The sequence below is a fragment of the Chenopodium quinoa genome, unplaced genomic scaffold, assembly GCF_001683475.1.
Source record: "Chenopodium quinoa cultivar QQ74 unplaced genomic scaffold, ASM168347v1, whole genome shotgun sequence".
NCBI lineage: Eukaryota > Viridiplantae > Streptophyta > Magnoliopsida > Caryophyllales > Amaranthaceae > Chenopodium > Chenopodium quinoa.
Window position 1 is genome coordinate 236841 of NW_018742899.1, and position 18608 is coordinate 255448.

The 18608-nt window shown below is 33.8% G+C and overlaps 1 protein-coding gene across 1 annotated transcript; it reads right to left on the minus strand.

The window, feature by feature from the left end:
* Positions 1-10994: 10994 nt before the first annotated feature.
* Positions 10995-17103, minus strand: LOC110727040 (aldose 1-epimerase-like). The gene is made up of 5 exons (XM_021906573.1): positions 16660-17103; positions 15602-15651; positions 12347-12470; positions 12130-12237; positions 10995-11824 (listed from the first exon to the last, which is right to left on the minus strand). Exons 1-5 carry the CDS (start codon positions 16895-16897, stop codon positions 11199-11201), a joined length of 1146 nt encoding a protein of 381 aa, XP_021762265.1. The 5' UTR covers positions 16898-17103; the 3' UTR covers positions 10995-11198.
* Positions 17104-18608: the final 1505 nt, after the last annotated feature.

The window sequence follows — 18608 nt, forward strand, 5'->3', positions numbered from 1 at the left end:
TTTATAATAGAGTTCGTAAACTTCTTGTTGGACCTTACAAAATTGATTTTTGCTCCCACTAAACTTCTTATTTAAAAGAATTTCCATGTTTCTCAACAAGCCAAACCTTATAATAACTTTATAAGAAAACCCATTCCAATTCATATATGCTTCCCTTAATCCATCAATGGATTTCTTGAGCTTGCTTTCATAATCTAGCATTATTTAGATTTGCAAAACCCTTAGATTATATTCATAGTCTCTTCCAAAATTCCAATTTAGGAAGGCGGTTTTGATATCTATTTTGCCACATTTCATATGCGTAATTTTGCTAAAATAATCACGAAAAGACTTAAGCACTCCGATTAGTGAATAGGTTTAATTAAATCAACGCCGTGAATTTAATTGTAACCTTTTCAACCAATCTAGCTATGTATGCATATACATTTCTATATTTGTTAGTTTTCTCCTTGAAAACTTATTTTCCATTGTTGAGTCTTTACCCTTCATGAAAATTAATCAAGTTTCAAACATGGAGAATGTTTTGGTTTTTAAGGCCTCTAACCATTTCCGGAATTCGGATTTTTCGTAGCTATCTTACAAGACACTATTCCCTTACTATCCAATAGTAAATAGTATACTCGTAAGTCTTAGGTTCATTTCTAACTTAATAGAAACTTTACAGGATTCAATCCAAGCATTTTAGTGAATTCTATACCTATATAGGGTAATTGCATCAAACACTGAGTCTCAAGGCGCTTAAAAAGCCGATTGATTGTTTTGATCTTACTCCAACACTTTTAAAGTTTTGTAGTAATGAATTCTCTTTAAGGCAATTGTAAAGTCCTTTGAGTATTCTTGATCAATTATTCTCATGAAGCCCTTCTAAAGTCTTTTGAGATTCTCAATTCTAGTTTATTGCTCGTCCCGATAGTCATTGATTTCATTTTTCTCCCACTTTTCGTTTTGGAAATGTGTTACTTTCCAAAAAGACACCTCTTAGAGCAACAAGTACTATGTTCTCAATTTGGTTGTGGAAATGCCCCTAGTCTCACTTTACAAAGAGACTTGTATATTGTCTTTGGGCAAAAGTTCGTTGGGAAATAAACAGTTAGCTCCCACTTGAGCTACCTTAGCCCTTATTGAGCCACTTAGTTCCCACTGAGCCAATGAGCTCCCACTAAGGCTAAGAGCCCTAGACATATACTTGAAAAGACGCTAGAAACTATTTCTATCCATAACTTAATATGGTGTCTTTTCTTAGCTTTGACAATTTTATTTAGTGTAACATTAGTCATTTGTGCATATCTCTAAGAACGTTATAGGAAGGGATGTGATTCATCATCGTTCGAGTCATTTCCAAATGGCTTCGAGGTCTCCGTCAGGATATATTATATTCTTTATGGAGCTGATTATGAAATTCCAATTTCATAACCTTGAGATGATCACTCTTGGCTCAAGCAAACATCACTCATCTAATCTAGACGTTTTGATATCTTGTCAAGTCGATTTTATATTTCACTGAACTTTTGAGCTATTCAAGATTAGTTTGTTCACATTTGATGAATATAGCCATATTCTTTCAAATTCTTGTGAAAACGTTGAAGTAATAGAATTCTCTTTAGCTTTCGGAGTAAATTGTCTATACCAAGCACAATAGCTCCTTTCTTTGTCGGTTTCAACAAGTAAGACTTCCTTGCCTTAGAAGGATTCCGAATCGATCAACTTTAAAGAGTCTACCTAATAGAGCCTTGAGTATTTTCTTGTTAATGTGACATTGCTAAAGATAGACGGAACACAAATCATGTCCATGACTTAACCTTGTGAGTTTATGTTAGGGAAATAATAATGTTTGTTTATAATCAAGCATTCTTGACTCATGGCTTAAACTACCATGCCATTCAAATTAAACCAACACCTATTGTTCTTTTACTTTGAATGTGAGTCTTTCCGTGTGTAAACAAAACGTTTGCTGATTATGGAACACAATAACCATTATTTGTTCCAGCCTGAGCTTTAAAAGGTCTTTAAACAAAGCAGATGACCTTACAGCTCATGTAGCACTACTTGCTTTATTCCAAGCTGGTAAGTCAATAACTTAGCTTAACTTCATTTGTTTTGAGGTCACTTCGGAAGTAGAACTCTCAAGAAGTATCTAATATTTGTGAAGATAAGTTGCTAAGCGAACTACAATAACATGAACTCATTGGTAGAATTAGATACTCAAATTCCTTTTCTTTGTTCCTTGTTTCCTATATTTCTTATCATACATCGTCTCATAACTTTAAGAGCTTTTTCTTTAAGTTTTTTGACTTTTATACTTTGTTAGGCATAATTAAACATCTAATGCGTCGTAAAACGAAGTTATTTTCTTTTCATATAATTCGTACTTGAATTACTACATCAATGAGTCATACTCATTAGTGTATAAAGCGAAAAGATATGTTGGTTGTCAACTATTGGCAATTTGAGTTTTCAACTCAATACTTCATGTTTATCAAAACTACCTAGTATTTTGAATACATGATGTCCAACCGTCCTTTCGGACTAAGCCATAAAAGTCATTTATGAGAAGTTGTATTTTAGAAATGCCTTTTCTATCTTTGAGAACCATTCTCAAAAGATTTCTTTTACCAATCGTTGGAAACAATATAATTCGATTTAGAATTCTACAAATATAAGTGCAAAGTATGACCATTTATCAAGATAAAATAATAAGCTTTGAAATGCATGCAAACTAGCAATTTCAATTAACTTATTAACGTTTTATTCACACATTTATAAATTTGTCCCAATTAGACGAGAATATAACGTTTCCAAGATCCCAAAAATTAATAAGTGATTAAGCATGCTTTGGCTTGTCTTAACACTTAATATATTAAGGTAAGAAATCTAATTGCTAATAGCTCTAAGCTATTCTTGGTTCGATGAATCGTCGCATCCAATGCTTCCTTGACGATTATCTCCTTTGCCACGACATCTAAGGACTCCTTACTGATATCGTTGAGTTTAACTAAAACTAACGTGTATATTATGCCTTGCTTTAGCAAGACCACCAACATACCTTACATCCCTAGGAAAGTAGTAATGTCTTGCTTTGACATAGCCTATTATATTCTCATTAGTGCCGTAACTGTCATTTTGGAATGGCAATTTAACTCAATATTCTTTGGGACTTAGGGTTTCTATGTTGGTTGATTTAAGTGAACTAAGTTAATTATTCAACATTCGAAATCTTAAACATGCATCTAATATCGCAATTATATATTAGAAAAATATATAAGGCATAAATAAAGATGCATTAGAAAACTAGCATGAGCCCCTTGAAACTTGAAGCATCCTATCTTCAAAGGCCTTCATTGCATCTTCTTGGCTTCGTCTTCTTAGAAACGCCATCTTGAGACATGACCACCAATTATGCAACTACTAGAAAAGCTAGGACTAATCTAAATAATTTAGGTACAAAAATACTTAACGGCACGCAGTCCGTATTTAGATTTACAAAAATACGAAACGGAAGGCAGTACGTTTTTACTATCCTAGTCGGGCCATACTAGTTGCCTTTTGTAAAACCTGCATTAGAACATCTACAATATTCCATTCATCCATTCACTTCTAAAGTTAATGACCCATGCATTTTACAAATAATTCAAATAATATAAAACATTGTATCAAAACGAGCGCATACTAGTTACTAACTTAGGTGGTTAATCCGATTAACACGCCTAATTAAAACTAGTCAAGTTGTTTATCCGATTATGTGAACTAACGCAATAACAAAAGCACAAACAAGGCTTAATAAAGCTCAAAATGATTAATGAAGCTCCCACTAAATTCCACATTCAACTTACTTAAAATTAATCCAATTAAAATTCATTAAGCTAATTGATCAAAATTTTGTCAAAAATTTGCAAGTACGTGAAAAACCAAGGCCTAGCCTCGTTTTAAACAAAAACGTAAAACTAAAAACGAGGAAAAATAATGGATATACCAAAATCGGCCCTTTAGCACTACGCTAAGGCCATGGGCTAGCCATGTCTAGCAGCCCGACCACTCGTATGCACGCAAGTGCTGGGCGCTGCCTAGCAACCCTGGCCTTGCATGTCGAGTTGTTGTTGGGCGCTGCTTGGCAGCTAGCTCGCACACGCTAATGCTGCTACCGCGCCATGATGCCTTCCTCGTCAACCCTCCACGAACCAAGCAGCCACACTACACACACACGCACACTTACCTAGCTTGGCAGCAACATGCTGGGCTGCGAGCAGCCCATGCTAGCCAAGCTTGGTGCTCGAAGCTTAAAGCTTCGATTTTGTGCTTGTGCTTCAGGATTTTATTTCGAATTTTTGTGTGACTATAAATTAATTCTAAATTGAATTTAGAACTAATATTTGAGCAATTTTGAAATTAAAACAAGTCTAACTTAATTAAATTCAATTTTAATGCACAAACCAAAATTAATTCAAGAACCATTCTTTTGATAATTTTGGCTAAACTTGATGCAATAAAATGAGGGTTTTTTTTATAATTAATTTAACCAACATAAATTAATAATGAAATTTGACAAAATTAGTTGAATAAATAAACAATCATCCAATGAAATAAATAATCCAACACTAACTTATGTAATTTTTGAATATTACAACCTTCCAATATGAAGAATAATATTTCAAGCACAAGTATGAACATTTAAGCTTTTAACCAGCTTCCAAAAAGATTAAAACCAAAATTTATTCATTATAGATTTTAGTAAATTAAGATTCAACCATTTAAACCATTAAAGATTGAATCTTTAACTCTTCAAGGACTTCAAAAATCATATTCACCATAAACTTTCACACTCCAAGCAATTTATTTGGAAGAATGAGAAATTCCAAGTTTATGTGAAATTAAGAGCTATCCAAATTTAGCAATCAATAATTTAAAACATAAACATGCTTATAAGAAGTAAAATTGCAGAAGATTAATGGTATAATCAAACACATAATCGAACAATTGCATGCCATAATTAATCAAGGTTTAAAGATTTAAAAAATTTTGTTTCAAACCAAAAACCCCTCGAAAAGCCACTTTTTGGGCAAATTTTGGCCTCTGGAAGCCATTTATTAATCACTTTGTGTATAAAGGTTTATTTAGAACATCTATTCCACCCAAAATTCACTATTTTTGAGTCGAAATCTGGGTTCGTAGTCATAAATTAACAATAATACGATTTTAATCTAATTAAAACCGAGGTCCTAATCTAATTAGGTTGCTAATCCAAAAGTTTAAATCCATTTTAAATCACCTTAATTAATTTTTAGTTGTAAAAATTAAATGCAAGAGGCTCTTATACCGCTGTTGGGTTTTGCGGTGTCTGACACCGCACGGAAACAAAACCTGCAAAATGGATCGCATGCATAATAATTGCAGCATAACAAAATAGCATGCAATTAAGGAAAGCATAAACACATAAAGAGAAGAGAGAGAAATTAAGGACAAGATTAACTCCCCCTTGTCGCGTGCTTCGCTCGTATCTCGAGCTCGAACTTGAAAACTTTGAGACTCGCAAGTGCAAGCCCTCCAACGTCTCACACCCTTGTGAACCGAACCGGCCCCTACCCCGTAGCTTAGACGGAGCTATACCAAAATTACTAGAGTTTTACGGACTTAAGGCTTTCTCATTCTTTGGGAGATTCCTTTTGAGGTCTACTCAAGTAAGTAATCCCATTACCCAAGGTGGGTATTTATAGGGAAATGCTCCCAAGAGTTTCCATCAACTTTCCATGTGGGAGAGTTAGTGAAATGAGAAAAGCTAGTATTTAATTTAATTCTAAAATAAATTAAATAGCTAGAACAAATAGTCAAGCAACAAGTGGCAATCATATGGGAGTGGTTAGGTGAAAACCACAAGGGAGGATCACATGGCCTCCTTGTTCCCCAAGCCACCAAACCCACCAATCATAACTAGGCAAGACTGGTCAACATCCTTGGGCAACAAGAAAAGGCTGGTCAAGGCCTTGTTGCGTTGGCATGGGCCTGCTAGCCGCACCAAGCCCATGAGGGCATACGCTTTCGGCTTGCTTGGTGGGCTTGGCGAGCGCGCAAGCATGCTAGCTCTTGCTAGCTGTTGTGCCACTGCTTGTTGTTGATGCTCTCGCAAGCCTGCACGCCCTTGCGGGCTGCTGGTGCTTGTTAGACGTAGCGCATGCTAGCAAGGCCTAGTTAGCCACGCTAGCTGTTGGCCCTTGCTAGCGATGCTTGTGCGCCATGCACTCGGCCAGCATGCCCTAGCCTGCCCACGTGTATGGCTTGCTAGGCTTGTGGCCTGTGTTGGCTTGCGGCAGCATGTACTAGGCTAGCCCTCGTATGGCTTTGGTACAAAAATGGAAGGAATGAAGCTTGGAATTGTTGTTTGTAATTAAGAAGGAAATAATGTTCATGGAAGACCATATCTATTGAGATTCTGATCTTTCTGGACTCAAGGTCAAGAACATTGTAACCCTAGTCTTTTGATGTAGAGGATAACCAAGGAAAACTCCTAGCACTGCCCTGATGTCAAGCTTGCTTTTGTTACTTTACTTGTTGAAATAAAACACAAAATCAAAGGATCAACGTTGAATAGTTTGTTGTAAGGAGTGGCATAGTTGATACTCTTCAATGGCATTCTATTATTAGATATGCTGCACACAAAATAACTTCACCCTAGTATTTCTTGGGAATTTGTGATTGAAAACATAGAGCTCTCCTAGTTTCTAATAAATGCTTGTGCTTATATTCTACCACTCTATTTTGTTGTGGTGTATCAACAAAACTTATTTTATTTGTTATCCCATTTTTATTGTAGAACATTTTCCTAGGTACTTCAGTGAGCTTAAGGGAATCATCAAACCTCACACACAAATAATAGTGTCAAATTGTGTTAAACATATTGAGAGAAATTCTCTAAGATAGTAACAACATCACTTTGAAATTAAGCGAATGGATCCAAGTATATCCAACGAAATAATCTACAATAGTAAAAAAGCATTTCAAACCATTGTAAGTCTAATCTTATATGGACCCCAAATATCAATATGCATGAATCAACTCAAAGGTTTGACTAGTCTTTATTGAACTGATAGGGAAACACTACTAGAAAACAGGCAATTTCTGACGAAAAATATGTTTTAAGTCAAAAACCACGTTTCTGACAGAAGTCCATCGGAAAATGGTCATCGAAGACGTATTTGTTGGAAAAACAACCTTTTCCTATGGAATTTCGGTCGTCGGACAAGGATTCTCTGGCTTGAAAAATTTCCGACGGACTGTTTTTTGTCGAAAATTATCGACGGAAATTCCATCGGAAAATTCTGCCAAAAAAATTAAAAAATATCGTCCAATCACTACTCCACCCACAACCACCCACCTGAATCTACTCTTTCACTCTCCTCTTCACCACAATGTCGTACCACCACTTAACCCTAACCCTAACTGACCCCACCTAAACCCACCACCACTTACCCTTAACTAACCCCACCTAAACCTACCACCACCCATCCATTATCCAAACTGACCCACCTAAACCCACCACTCCCACCTGTACCGTAACCCTAACCAACACACCACCACTAACAAGAGTAACAACCACAGATTCATCCTCTTCGCAAAACCCACCACCATAACCCAAATATTAAAATAAAATAAAAAAAAAACAAAAACAAAACAAAAACAAAAAATTAATTCTACAAGAAAACAAAACCCAGATCTACAACCTAAACCCACCCAAAACCAAATCTACCACCCAAACCAAACCCAGATCTACAACCTTAACCCTAATCAATCCGGCCGAACACCCACCTAAAACCACGCACCACAACCACAACCCAAAAATTAACACAAAATTCAAAAAATAAAATAAAAATAAAAACAAGAAAACAAACCTTTAAAACCGAAATTGGCTTTGAATTTCACCTGGAATTTGGCTTAATACGGCCAAATTCGGCCATGCAAGTTCTAGATCCAGAACTTTCACGATCGAATTTGACCGTAAAAACCATCAATTTCAATGAAAGGGACCATGAGAAAGAGGGAAAGAAAGGCGTGGGAAAGAGGGAGAAATAATGAGAAAGAGAAAGAAAGAGAGCAGAGGAAGAAGAGGAAAGAAAAAGAGGCATGAGAAAGAGAGCAGACGAAGAAGAGGGGAAATTTTTTAATTTATATTCCGACGGAATATATATCCATCGGAAATTTTAATTTACAATGGAATAATCCGTTGGAAAGTACAAATAATTCGACGGATTTATATTTAGTCGAAAAATTTTCGACGGATTGTTTGAATTTGCGGAAATATCCGACGGAATATAAATCCGTTCAAATTTTAGATTTTTTCGACGAATTTACGTGTCCATCGGAACCAATCCGTCGGAAATTGGATGTTTTCTTATAGTGAAATATAATCCAGCTTACTTAGAAGCAGGATAGATCTTACAAAATACATTGTTTGAACAATCCTATACACTATAAGGCAAAATATATTTAAAACTATGAAAAGGCAAATGTCCTAACCTAAGATGCCATATTTTAGGTTACTGACACACTAGTTTTACTTCAACTAGTCTTAGTACGATTGTTTACAAACTTCTTTGTTTAATTTGATAAGTGATTGATTGTAACTTCAAGTGAACTCTGAGAAAGGCCATGAATACAACAACTAACATGTCTAAAAGAGATAACACAACTAAGATCTTTTCACAATTTTGGTACTAAGACTAGATTAAATTGAAATGCAAGAACATGTATGTAGCACATTCTGTAAATGCATGTTATTACTTAAGACAGCTGGACCTATATGCATAACCTCAATCTTACTACTATTAGGGATAGTGATAGTGTTGTTAGGTCCAGTGATAGTCTTGTAAGACTTAAACATACAAGATCTTTGCAAATATGATCAAAAGCACCACTGTCAATTGGCCATTAAGAATCAAGGGAAGCAGACAGTTTAGCATTAGCACCATCCTACTGCTTTCCAAGCAATCTAAGCTGTTGATTGTACTACGCCATAGAGATCATTAGTTCAGAGACTTGATCTTGTTGATCAAGGCTAGCATTAGGTGTTGCAATGTCTTGTTGAGCAACAATTGCTACAGTCATCCCTTTCTACCAAGCATTATGTTTGAAATCTGCTAGATATCCATGCGACTTCCAACAATTGTCAATTGAATGACCAGTTCTATTGCAATGATTACAAAATAGATAAGATGATTATCTCTGTTACCATTGCTAGAACAAGAAATTTGATTTGTAGTTCCTGGTCTGCTGGTCTAGCTCTATAACCATGATTTCTCTGAGCATTATCCTTTCCAATTGCAATAACCATTGAGTCTTGAGTAAAATTGGTATATATTCACATGCATGTTACTCATATCCTTATGAGTTTCTTCTTGAATTTAGAATCTATAAACTTGTGACATGTTAAGCAAAGATTCATCATCAATATATTTCTTTTGACTATATAATAATGCTCATTTAGCTTCATTAGAAACTACAACATCAACCTTTGCTCATATTGCAGCTTAAAGATCTTTTGAGTCAAGTTACAAGTCCACTAGTTACAAGTGCACATAGGAAGAATATTAGATGTATTCATCTCATCCCATAGCATCTTAATCTAAGTAAGGAACTCAGCAACATAATCGACATTCTAATTAATTTATGATAGCTCATGCTCGAGAGAATATAACTACATGTTCCAAAAGTGAAACCATATCTATCTTCCAGATCTTTCCAAATTTCTACTGCAGCATTGAAGTATAGCACTCTTAGCTTCTAGGTATAGTAGTGTCCTGATGATAGAAAATCTAGGAGATGATCATATCATTACATCTCTCCCAAGACTTATAGTTCACATTGTTTTTTTTATACTTCTCTGAACAACTGCAATATCTGCTGCGACAGCTGCAGCCTCTGGAGCGGTTGAATCAGCCTAATCAACCTCTGGAGGTATGACGGTTGGAGGAAATAAATCCATATGATGCTAGACCCAAGCAAACACCTCATTGTTGATAATCTCTAATGATTTCTTTTTCTTGTTTGGGATAGGCCCTCAATTGTATTTAAAAAATCAGTTATTTTTGGTAATTTTTAGCCAAATTTGGGATAACTTCAAACCTTATTTGAAATAATTTCAAACCTCGTATGTTTCAAAATATATAGACAATGGAATGAGTTATATAGGGGTGATATTCTTGATTTCACTCATTGTGATTTGATTTTTATTCCTTTAAAGAGGGTAACTATATCGATAAAGTATAGATTACTTTTATTAAATTTTAATCAGGTTTGGACGACTTTATAACGGATATACAATATCTATTGTACACCTTATTTTTATTAAATTTGGTGTATGGGTATATTGACATATTGTAATGCTGAGCTCGCTAGTTTCTTGATTTTAGGAGTGTTTTTTGAAACCACGTGACTAAACCTATGTATATAATTTTGTGAATGAGAAATCAAAGGTACAAAAAATTATGCCCCAAATTACTTCATAGTAAAAAAATTAAAGATGAGAATACTCCTATATATGCAATCATTTCTTGAGATAGGAACAAATGTCAGCTTCCCTAAAAAAAAAAAAAGAACAAATGTCAACAATTGGAGCCCAAGAAGTTGTAATATCTGCCCAAGCAAATATAAGAGTTAATTGCGGTTTATTAAATGATACCTAGTGTGCAAATCGGGCGATGTCTCAAGCTGTTACTTCAAATAAATTGTACAATAATATGGTTGATTTTTGTTTAGTTTCATATCAATTATCATTATGTGTGAGTAATTTCATTCATCAACTCCAAGCTAGTGTGGGTCATGACTCGGCCAATTACATCCTTAGTTCTTTGGTATGTAAGCTTATAACATCGGTATGTTGAGGTAATGCTTTTCTACTCCTTACATGCTTAGCTTGACTTTCTAGTCTTGCTTCTTTCCATGTTGAGTCTTACATTGGGTTAGTTTTGCAAGATATACATGAAATCAAATTATCATCAGCCTCACCAAAATTAAAATATACATGCATGAAATTTATTAGAAACCAATTTTATTGAATCATGTTGTTTACCCTTGGTTACAATCTAGAACAGGGAGAATAGAATGGCCTATCAAAATGAACATTAAGCAACCAAGCTCAGGACTTCACAATTTAAAAAAACAGTTAAACGCCGTAAGACACAAATTCTTCGGTCCATCTCTCCATAAACTGATAATTAACTGGTGGTTGAAAACTTGTATAACATGTGATGCTTGTAATGTTCACAAGGGGAAACCATCACTGATGGGAAATTCGGGTGATTGACTGCATCAGGGAACCCCTGAGTCTCCAAAGCCAAAGCAGCATGAGGTCCATAAACGGCTCCTCCTTTACCTTTCTCATGCTTCAACAAGTTGCTGGTATAAAACTGTACTCCAGGCTTGTTTGCCCACAACTCCATCACCCTCCCTGACTTCTTGTCTTTTACAATAGCAACTCGATTCAAAGGACCTGTTTTCTTGGAAATGTCAAGCACGTAATTTATGTCATATCCTTTTGGAAGCTCATTAATCTTGCTTCCTACAGCATGGGACTTGAGGAAATCGTATGGTGTTCTCTGAACTTTCTCGAACTTGCCAGTTGGAATGAGTTCATCATCAACAGGAGTGATTTGGGAACCAAAGATTTGAACATCATTTGCTAGAATGTTGCCGCTGTTGTGGCCTCCAAGGTTCCAATATGTATGTTGGGCTAGATTAACTGGAGTTGCCTTGTCCAAAGCTTTTGCTGTCATCGAGACAGACAGATGGTTTCCTTCGACTATCTTGTATGCCACTTTTACCTTAAGATTACCTGGGAAACCTGCAAGTTTTTGTGGCACCATTTACGTTACATATGTTTAAAAAAAACAAGCAGCTGCTCCTAATCAATAAAAAGTTCATTGTCTTAAGCACTTGGTCCTCCCAAAGCTCAGAAACAGTCCAAACAACATAGTCTTAAGTCAATTAAGTTCTGTTTTCCATCCATAATTAATCTTAAGCAGCATGTACTAATTGTTTTCAGTTTATAATAATCGCATTCAAAAAACTACTGCCTACATATCTTAGGATCCCATATCTTAAACTACTTTAGAAATCATGGAAATGCTCGTGAGAGTCACGACTAACCTTCTTCTCCATCTTTACTGAAGTAACTGAACCTAATATATGGAGAAGGAGCTTTCGGGTAGAACTGATCTACCTCCCAGATAACGGTACTGAATCCTTTTGGGCCACCTGTAACAATAAAAAAAAATGTAAATGAAGCTGAAAAATACAACATAAGTTTTCGTTTTGGCAGAACTTAACAGTAGAATAATATATTGAACAAAGAAAGTTGTTTCACCATGAAGAATGTTTTTCCCCTCATTTGGAACAAGTTTATAGGTCACCCCTTCATAAGTGTATTTTGCACCACCGATTCTGTTAGCAACTCGCCCAACAAGAGCACCAAAGTATGTTGTGTCATTCTGTATTAAGAAGAAATTATATCAGTTAAAAGATACATACAGCTTTCTCTGGAAATTATAAACGACTCCAACAAGACAATTCCTACAATCAAACTAAAAGTTCTTGAATTTAATACAATGGCTGATCCAAGATTATTATGTCAGATCAAAATTCCTTATTAAATATCAGCATGTTCGTTTTTGTTCAGTGGCTACAATGTTCTGTATTGACATTCATATTTAAAAAAATAAACCCTACGCAACTTGTCCTTGAACTAGATCAAATTTCTCTAGCCTAATGAATGCAGAATTCTTATGTTTTGAGTATGGGGTTATCTGACATATTCGAACAAATTAATCAGTGTTACATGAGGTATGGTGTACTGTTGTTTTATAAGCAGTTCATTAAGAACTAATAACCAGGTATTTATTCATAATCTACATAAATACTGATCAGTTTTTAGAATACATAAAACAAGTACAGCTTCATAGACTTCATAAATAGTTAGGTTTTACTTTTAAAATATTGTTCACCTATGTTAATCTCGATTCTTAAATAATGCGACAACAATGTGGACATAAAAAGGGACGCTTCCTAATGTTGTTTCTGGATATAACGCTCTAGCTGTTAAAGAATGTATAGACTTTTCCAAAGAAGTTACGATTAATTATATCGTAGTATCAATAACATTTAACTTCATGTTGATTCAAAATCCAATGCATGTGATTAATGTGCTGTACACATGCAGAGCTCCAAGAGTATCAACCATAAAATATGCAGTTTGTCTTGGACTCTTGGTTGACCAACAAAATCTTTGTAATTTCCAGTTAATGTGTTGTACTAATATTTATATACGACTGGTATCTCTAACAATAATTTTTATACGCAGTATAATTTTATATTATTGATTATATCTCATATCTTTAACATATACGCAAAATTACTGTGTGCACAACCTCATAACTCATAAGACGAAGATGGTGGCAAAAGGTTTTCCTTATCTTTTTTTCCCGGGGTGGCTCTTAGTATAGGTGGCGTTGTACAGTGGGAGACTGGTGTTAATAGAGTAACCGGGCTAAGTGGTGTGCTAATCCATATGAGCTGCTTCTTTGTCAATTGACTATAAATTAATCGGGGTAATTGGGTTGGGTTAGTGGTTTGATGATAGGGGTCATAATCTAAACATCACCGATCCAACAGAGCTGGGTCAAATTGGATGGAGCCTATCATCATAATAGGTTAGGTTAAGCCTATCCGTCTTATCTCTCCCCTTGGTGAGAAGGAGAGCATGTTAGAAAATTCAATTATCATTTTAGTGATTTTATTGTTTGAAAATTAAAATATAATTAAAAATAGAAAAATATACTAAACACAAATCCTATATTAAATAATGTCGGCACAATGTTCAAGTAACTAAGACCTTGAATTTTCAAGAGGATCACAAAAAAAAAATCAATATTTGCCTGTTTGGTTTCATTATTGTACACTTGATTGGGAAACACAATATTCGTAATCACATAAATTGTTTAATGAGTAGCCTACATCAAGTTCTCAAGACAACAGATTGACCCTTATAAGGAGTACCAAACATTGAAGAAAAAAAGAATGAAAAATTAAATTAGTACTGTAAATCAATTCACAAATCACGAAAAACAAAGAAGATAAATGTTCATAATTTGCCTTTTATTTTCTTTAATTTTTAATTTGGTGGGCAATAAAATGTGGTAATGCATAAGAGTTAAGAACATATTTTGAAAAAATACATCTAATATGCCAAGCAAATTACGTGCAAAGTTGCAAATTACAACATATTTTAGACTTTTAGCCAAGTAAACCAACGTGCAAAGATGCAAAGAAATCATGTCAGGTTCTCACGCCCATATCATTGCTCTCAAGATCTCTTTTCCGACGGGGTCCATGGTTTTATTAAAGACGATACCTCCTAGACCTGTCAATTTTCGACCCAACCCGTAAACCCGACCCGAATCCGTCCCTTTTTGTGGGTTTTGAACAAATTTTGACCTGTAACCCAATTTAACCTGAACCCGCTTAACCCGTAAATTTACGGGTCGAACCTGACCTGAACCCGAACCTAACCCGTCAACCCGATTTATGGGTTTTTTTAATAGATACATTTAATTTATAGGAAAATTAATATTAGTTTATTGATTAAGTTTGATTCTTTGTTTACCTTCGGACATTCATTTCATCTCTTTCCATTTATCGATCTCATATAACTCTTGCTCAAATCCCCACCAATCACCTTCTACACCAATTATCGACCCAACTAATTGCATCCGTATAACCCACAAAACTGTCATACCACCGATTGACAAGTCTACTGATATTATGACAAGAGATATTATAGTCCACATATATAATTATGTTGGTCTCTTCCTTAAATTTTGGGATGTTTATAAGTTTTAATTTAAGTTTATTATCTGATGTGGTTTGGTGAAATGGTGACGATATAAATTATGTAGTATGTAATGGCTAAAAATAACATGGTGAAAAGTTCATTTAAATAATTTTTAAAAAAAATTAGCAAAGTAAGCTTGAAAAATCAGAAATTATTAAAAATAAGCCAAAAAAAAATTAAATAAAAAATTGTTCTAAACCCGTTGGGTTGACCCGAACCCAAAACTTTGATTTAGGATTAGCATTTCTCGACCCGTGACCCGAAATAACACGTGACCTGGAGCAACCCAACCCAAACCCAACCGATCGACCCGATTGACTGGTCTTTCGATACCCCCATCTATCACTTATTATTTGACGCACCTTTATTATATATCAAGGAGATATGCACTGTTGGGACTAATATCCGCACATGCGACATAGCTCAACTCAGTCTAACTTAAGACCCTTTAAAAGATGGACTCAGACGGAAGGAATCCCCATTTTTAGAGTCTCACATAAGAGTTTGATATCAGTTTAAAATACAAACTTAACCACTATACCAATTACTCCTTGTTATACTTCAATATTTTAAATTAATACCCTGTATGTAAAAATCGGATATGATAAAGACTAATAAATTCAAACATCTGCCCAATGGCCAAAACATTATGGTCATTGTAGAAAGCCTATGAGTTATAAAAAACAAACATTTATTTTGAGAAATTTTGATTTGGGTGAATATTATACGTACCATATAGTCCTTTGGCGAGTCATAACCGAGAACCACATCAGCCAGCTTCCCTGTATTTATAGTTGTTTATAATAATTAGACATAAATTCAGAGTATCGTTATTGAAAAAAAAAAAAATAATTCTTTCAAATAGAAAAGTATAAATTTTAATAGTCAATCAAACATCAATAGAACTAATCAACACATGATTTAATGTCACCAAAAATTTTTTTTTTTTTTTAAAAAAAAAAGAAAAATCAACACATGATTTCCATATATTTTTAATGCTTTATTGGAGGGTTTACATCAAAATTATACGACCAACTAAAAATCATTTGTTTCTAAAATCTTTATTCAATTCTATTTTAATAAATTTTTTATTTCTTCAATTATTAGGAAAGAAATTTTGTACTTCTATAGGGAATAATTTAGTATTTTATTGAAATGTGTCAATAGAGACAATTATATATACAACTTGTATACTCTCTCTTCTCTAAATAAGAGCTTTCAAAGATGGAGGGAGTGTAATACTTATTGTATATACTCTTGGCTCTAATAAATCTTTAAAGACGGAGAGAGTAATACTTATATTTTCAAATGCCACCACCCACTCATTTAATCCCATCTTCATTTTTTTTTTTATTCATTGATTATTTTCTGTATTTGTCAAGGTGGAGAACCAGGATACCATTGCAACTAGTAAATCAAGAAAACAAATACAGATACCAAAATTTCCTTCGCTTCCTACCAATACGGCAACACTACATAAATTTCGCAACCAAATATAGAAATTATACCACATAAAGAACAATTGTAAAACAAATGAAACTCTCACAATGCAAGTTGAAATAGACTTTAAAAAACCCAACTAAATTCATGAAAACCCAACCAAATTCACGAAGGATTGGGATCATTAAATATCGTGTACATCATTGTCCTTTACGACTCTCCCATACACGAGAAAACTAATAAAACCCAAAACAATGCATACCCAAACAAGAAAGAAAAAGCACTTCTTGAAACCCCAATAAAAATTTCATGAAATCAAAAATAAATGAAGCTAAAAATGAGAAAATTACCATTTTTATCAGGAAGAATGACGGACATAATAGTAGCACCATAATTAGTGACCTTAATAGAAATATTTCCCTTCTTCAACTCATAAACCCCAATTTCAGGCTTACTTTTTGAGTGATTTTTTCGATGTTGGTGATTTAAAATATGAGAAACTTCAGGATTTGTTGCAGTAATTGAACTAATTAAACTCAAAGAAAACAGAGTTAAACACAAAATAATGAAATGAGAGTTCATAGCCATTTTGAGGCTTCAAGTTTGAAGAATTGACGTTTAAGAATTTTATTTTTTTGCTTTTATGGGGTTAAAGGTTTATTTGAGATATAAAATTGGGAGGTTTAATAGAATATATAGGTCCCACTTAGGAATATTTTTTTGTTGGATTTATACTCCGTAATTTATTCTGGCTCTTTCTTTTGAAAGATAAAACCTATTAAAAGTAAAGGTAAGATAAAGATGATCAAGGATAAAAAAGATAGTTAACTTATGGATAAATTTGAGTTATATAGAAAGAAATTATCTTTTTGCCCGCATTAGAATTGGATTAATGTGATGGATGATTATGAAATATGAGTAGATCTGTCGAAATGGTTGGATGGGTTGGTTGACTAAAATAGTCCAAGCTATTTACGTTATTTGAAGTTGTGTAGATTAAAATATTTTAAAAGATACCAATTATTGACCTATATTTCAAATCATTGGTGATTTTATATTCATGATTCGTATCATCACTATAAATATTCTTAAATTTTCAAAATAAAAAAATGAATCACACCTTGAAACAATTGTATAATTATAAAATACAATTTAATTTACTTAAAAAAATTTAACCGACATGATTCTTAGGTTTAAGAATTAAGCAGCGTATACAAATATTCTCATTATAATCAATAACTTTATTTATATATGGTCTTAAAAATATAATATTACACATGGACACATGCTCTTTCTATATAAGCTCCAAATTTTAATTCTCGGTACTATTTGACAATGAATAACATGATTCCAGATCAAAAATTAAAAGGTAAAAACTTTGTATTTGAACCTTGAACCTTGAACATAATTAATTGAAGATAAAGGCCATAACACGTCAAACATACTAAAACACCATTCATACATTTATCTCCAACTTATTAAGCTAAGCTAATCTTTAACAAAGTCAGTGAGGTGTTGTAACTAAAATTGATAACAATGCAGTCTTATCCTAAAACTACGCCACTTTAGTTGACTGTATTACTACGTTGGATCCAAGCTCACAAGACCTGTATGACTTTTCATCGTCAATGGTCTTGCATGTGGCCCCACACCTTAATTTTATGGCTTAAAGAAACCAAATACCCTAAATTTTGGTTCAAATAATAATTAAAATTTGGGATTATGATGTATAAGTCGGTCAAAGATGAATTATTAAATAATGATGATGATGTTCGTAAGCAAAAAAATTAAGTTTACAGCCAATAAGATCAGATTATCAAAGATGAAGTAGCGAATGAGTTTTGAATAGTGTAGGGAAACAAAGTATAAGTACTTAAAGCAACTAAATTTTTTGTAAAGCAATTAAAATTTTATTTTATTTCTAAAAATAAGTTCATAATTTTGGATAAGCACAAAATAAGGTCAGATCAAATATAATGAGTTGAGATAATTTAGATTCTAGACTAGTAAAGTCCGTAAGCTCATTTTAGATAAGCTTAGGGATATTCATAAGTTATACTCCGTATTTAATGAAACGCATGGTTAATCATGTTACGACTCTATTCATTGCTTACATAGTTACATGAATATCTTGGAAAAACAACTAGTTTAGATGATCAAGCTAATAAGAGTTGAGAATCAATAAGGACTTACAAGAATCAAAGGAAGTGATCAAGTAAAAGAAGAAAGGATAAAAGAGACAATGGTCAAGGTAATATCCCGGGTATCAAAGAAAGTTATCTTATGTGAGGAAATATAA

Excerpts from the sequence above, each read along its gene's own strand:
- LOC110727040 (XM_021906573.1), bottom strand. The coding sequence starts at position 16,897 with ATGGCTATGAACTCTCATTTCATTATTTTGTGTTTAACTCTGTTTTCT. Across the intron at positions 12,471-15,601 it reads ACTCGCCAAAGGACTATATG|AATGACACAACATACTTTGG; the intron begins GTACGTATAATA and ends TTCTTAATACAG. Across the intron at positions 12,238-12,346 it reads GGGGAAAAACATTCTTCATG|GTGGCCCAAAAGGATTCAGT; the intron begins GTGAAACAACTT and ends TTATTGTTACAG.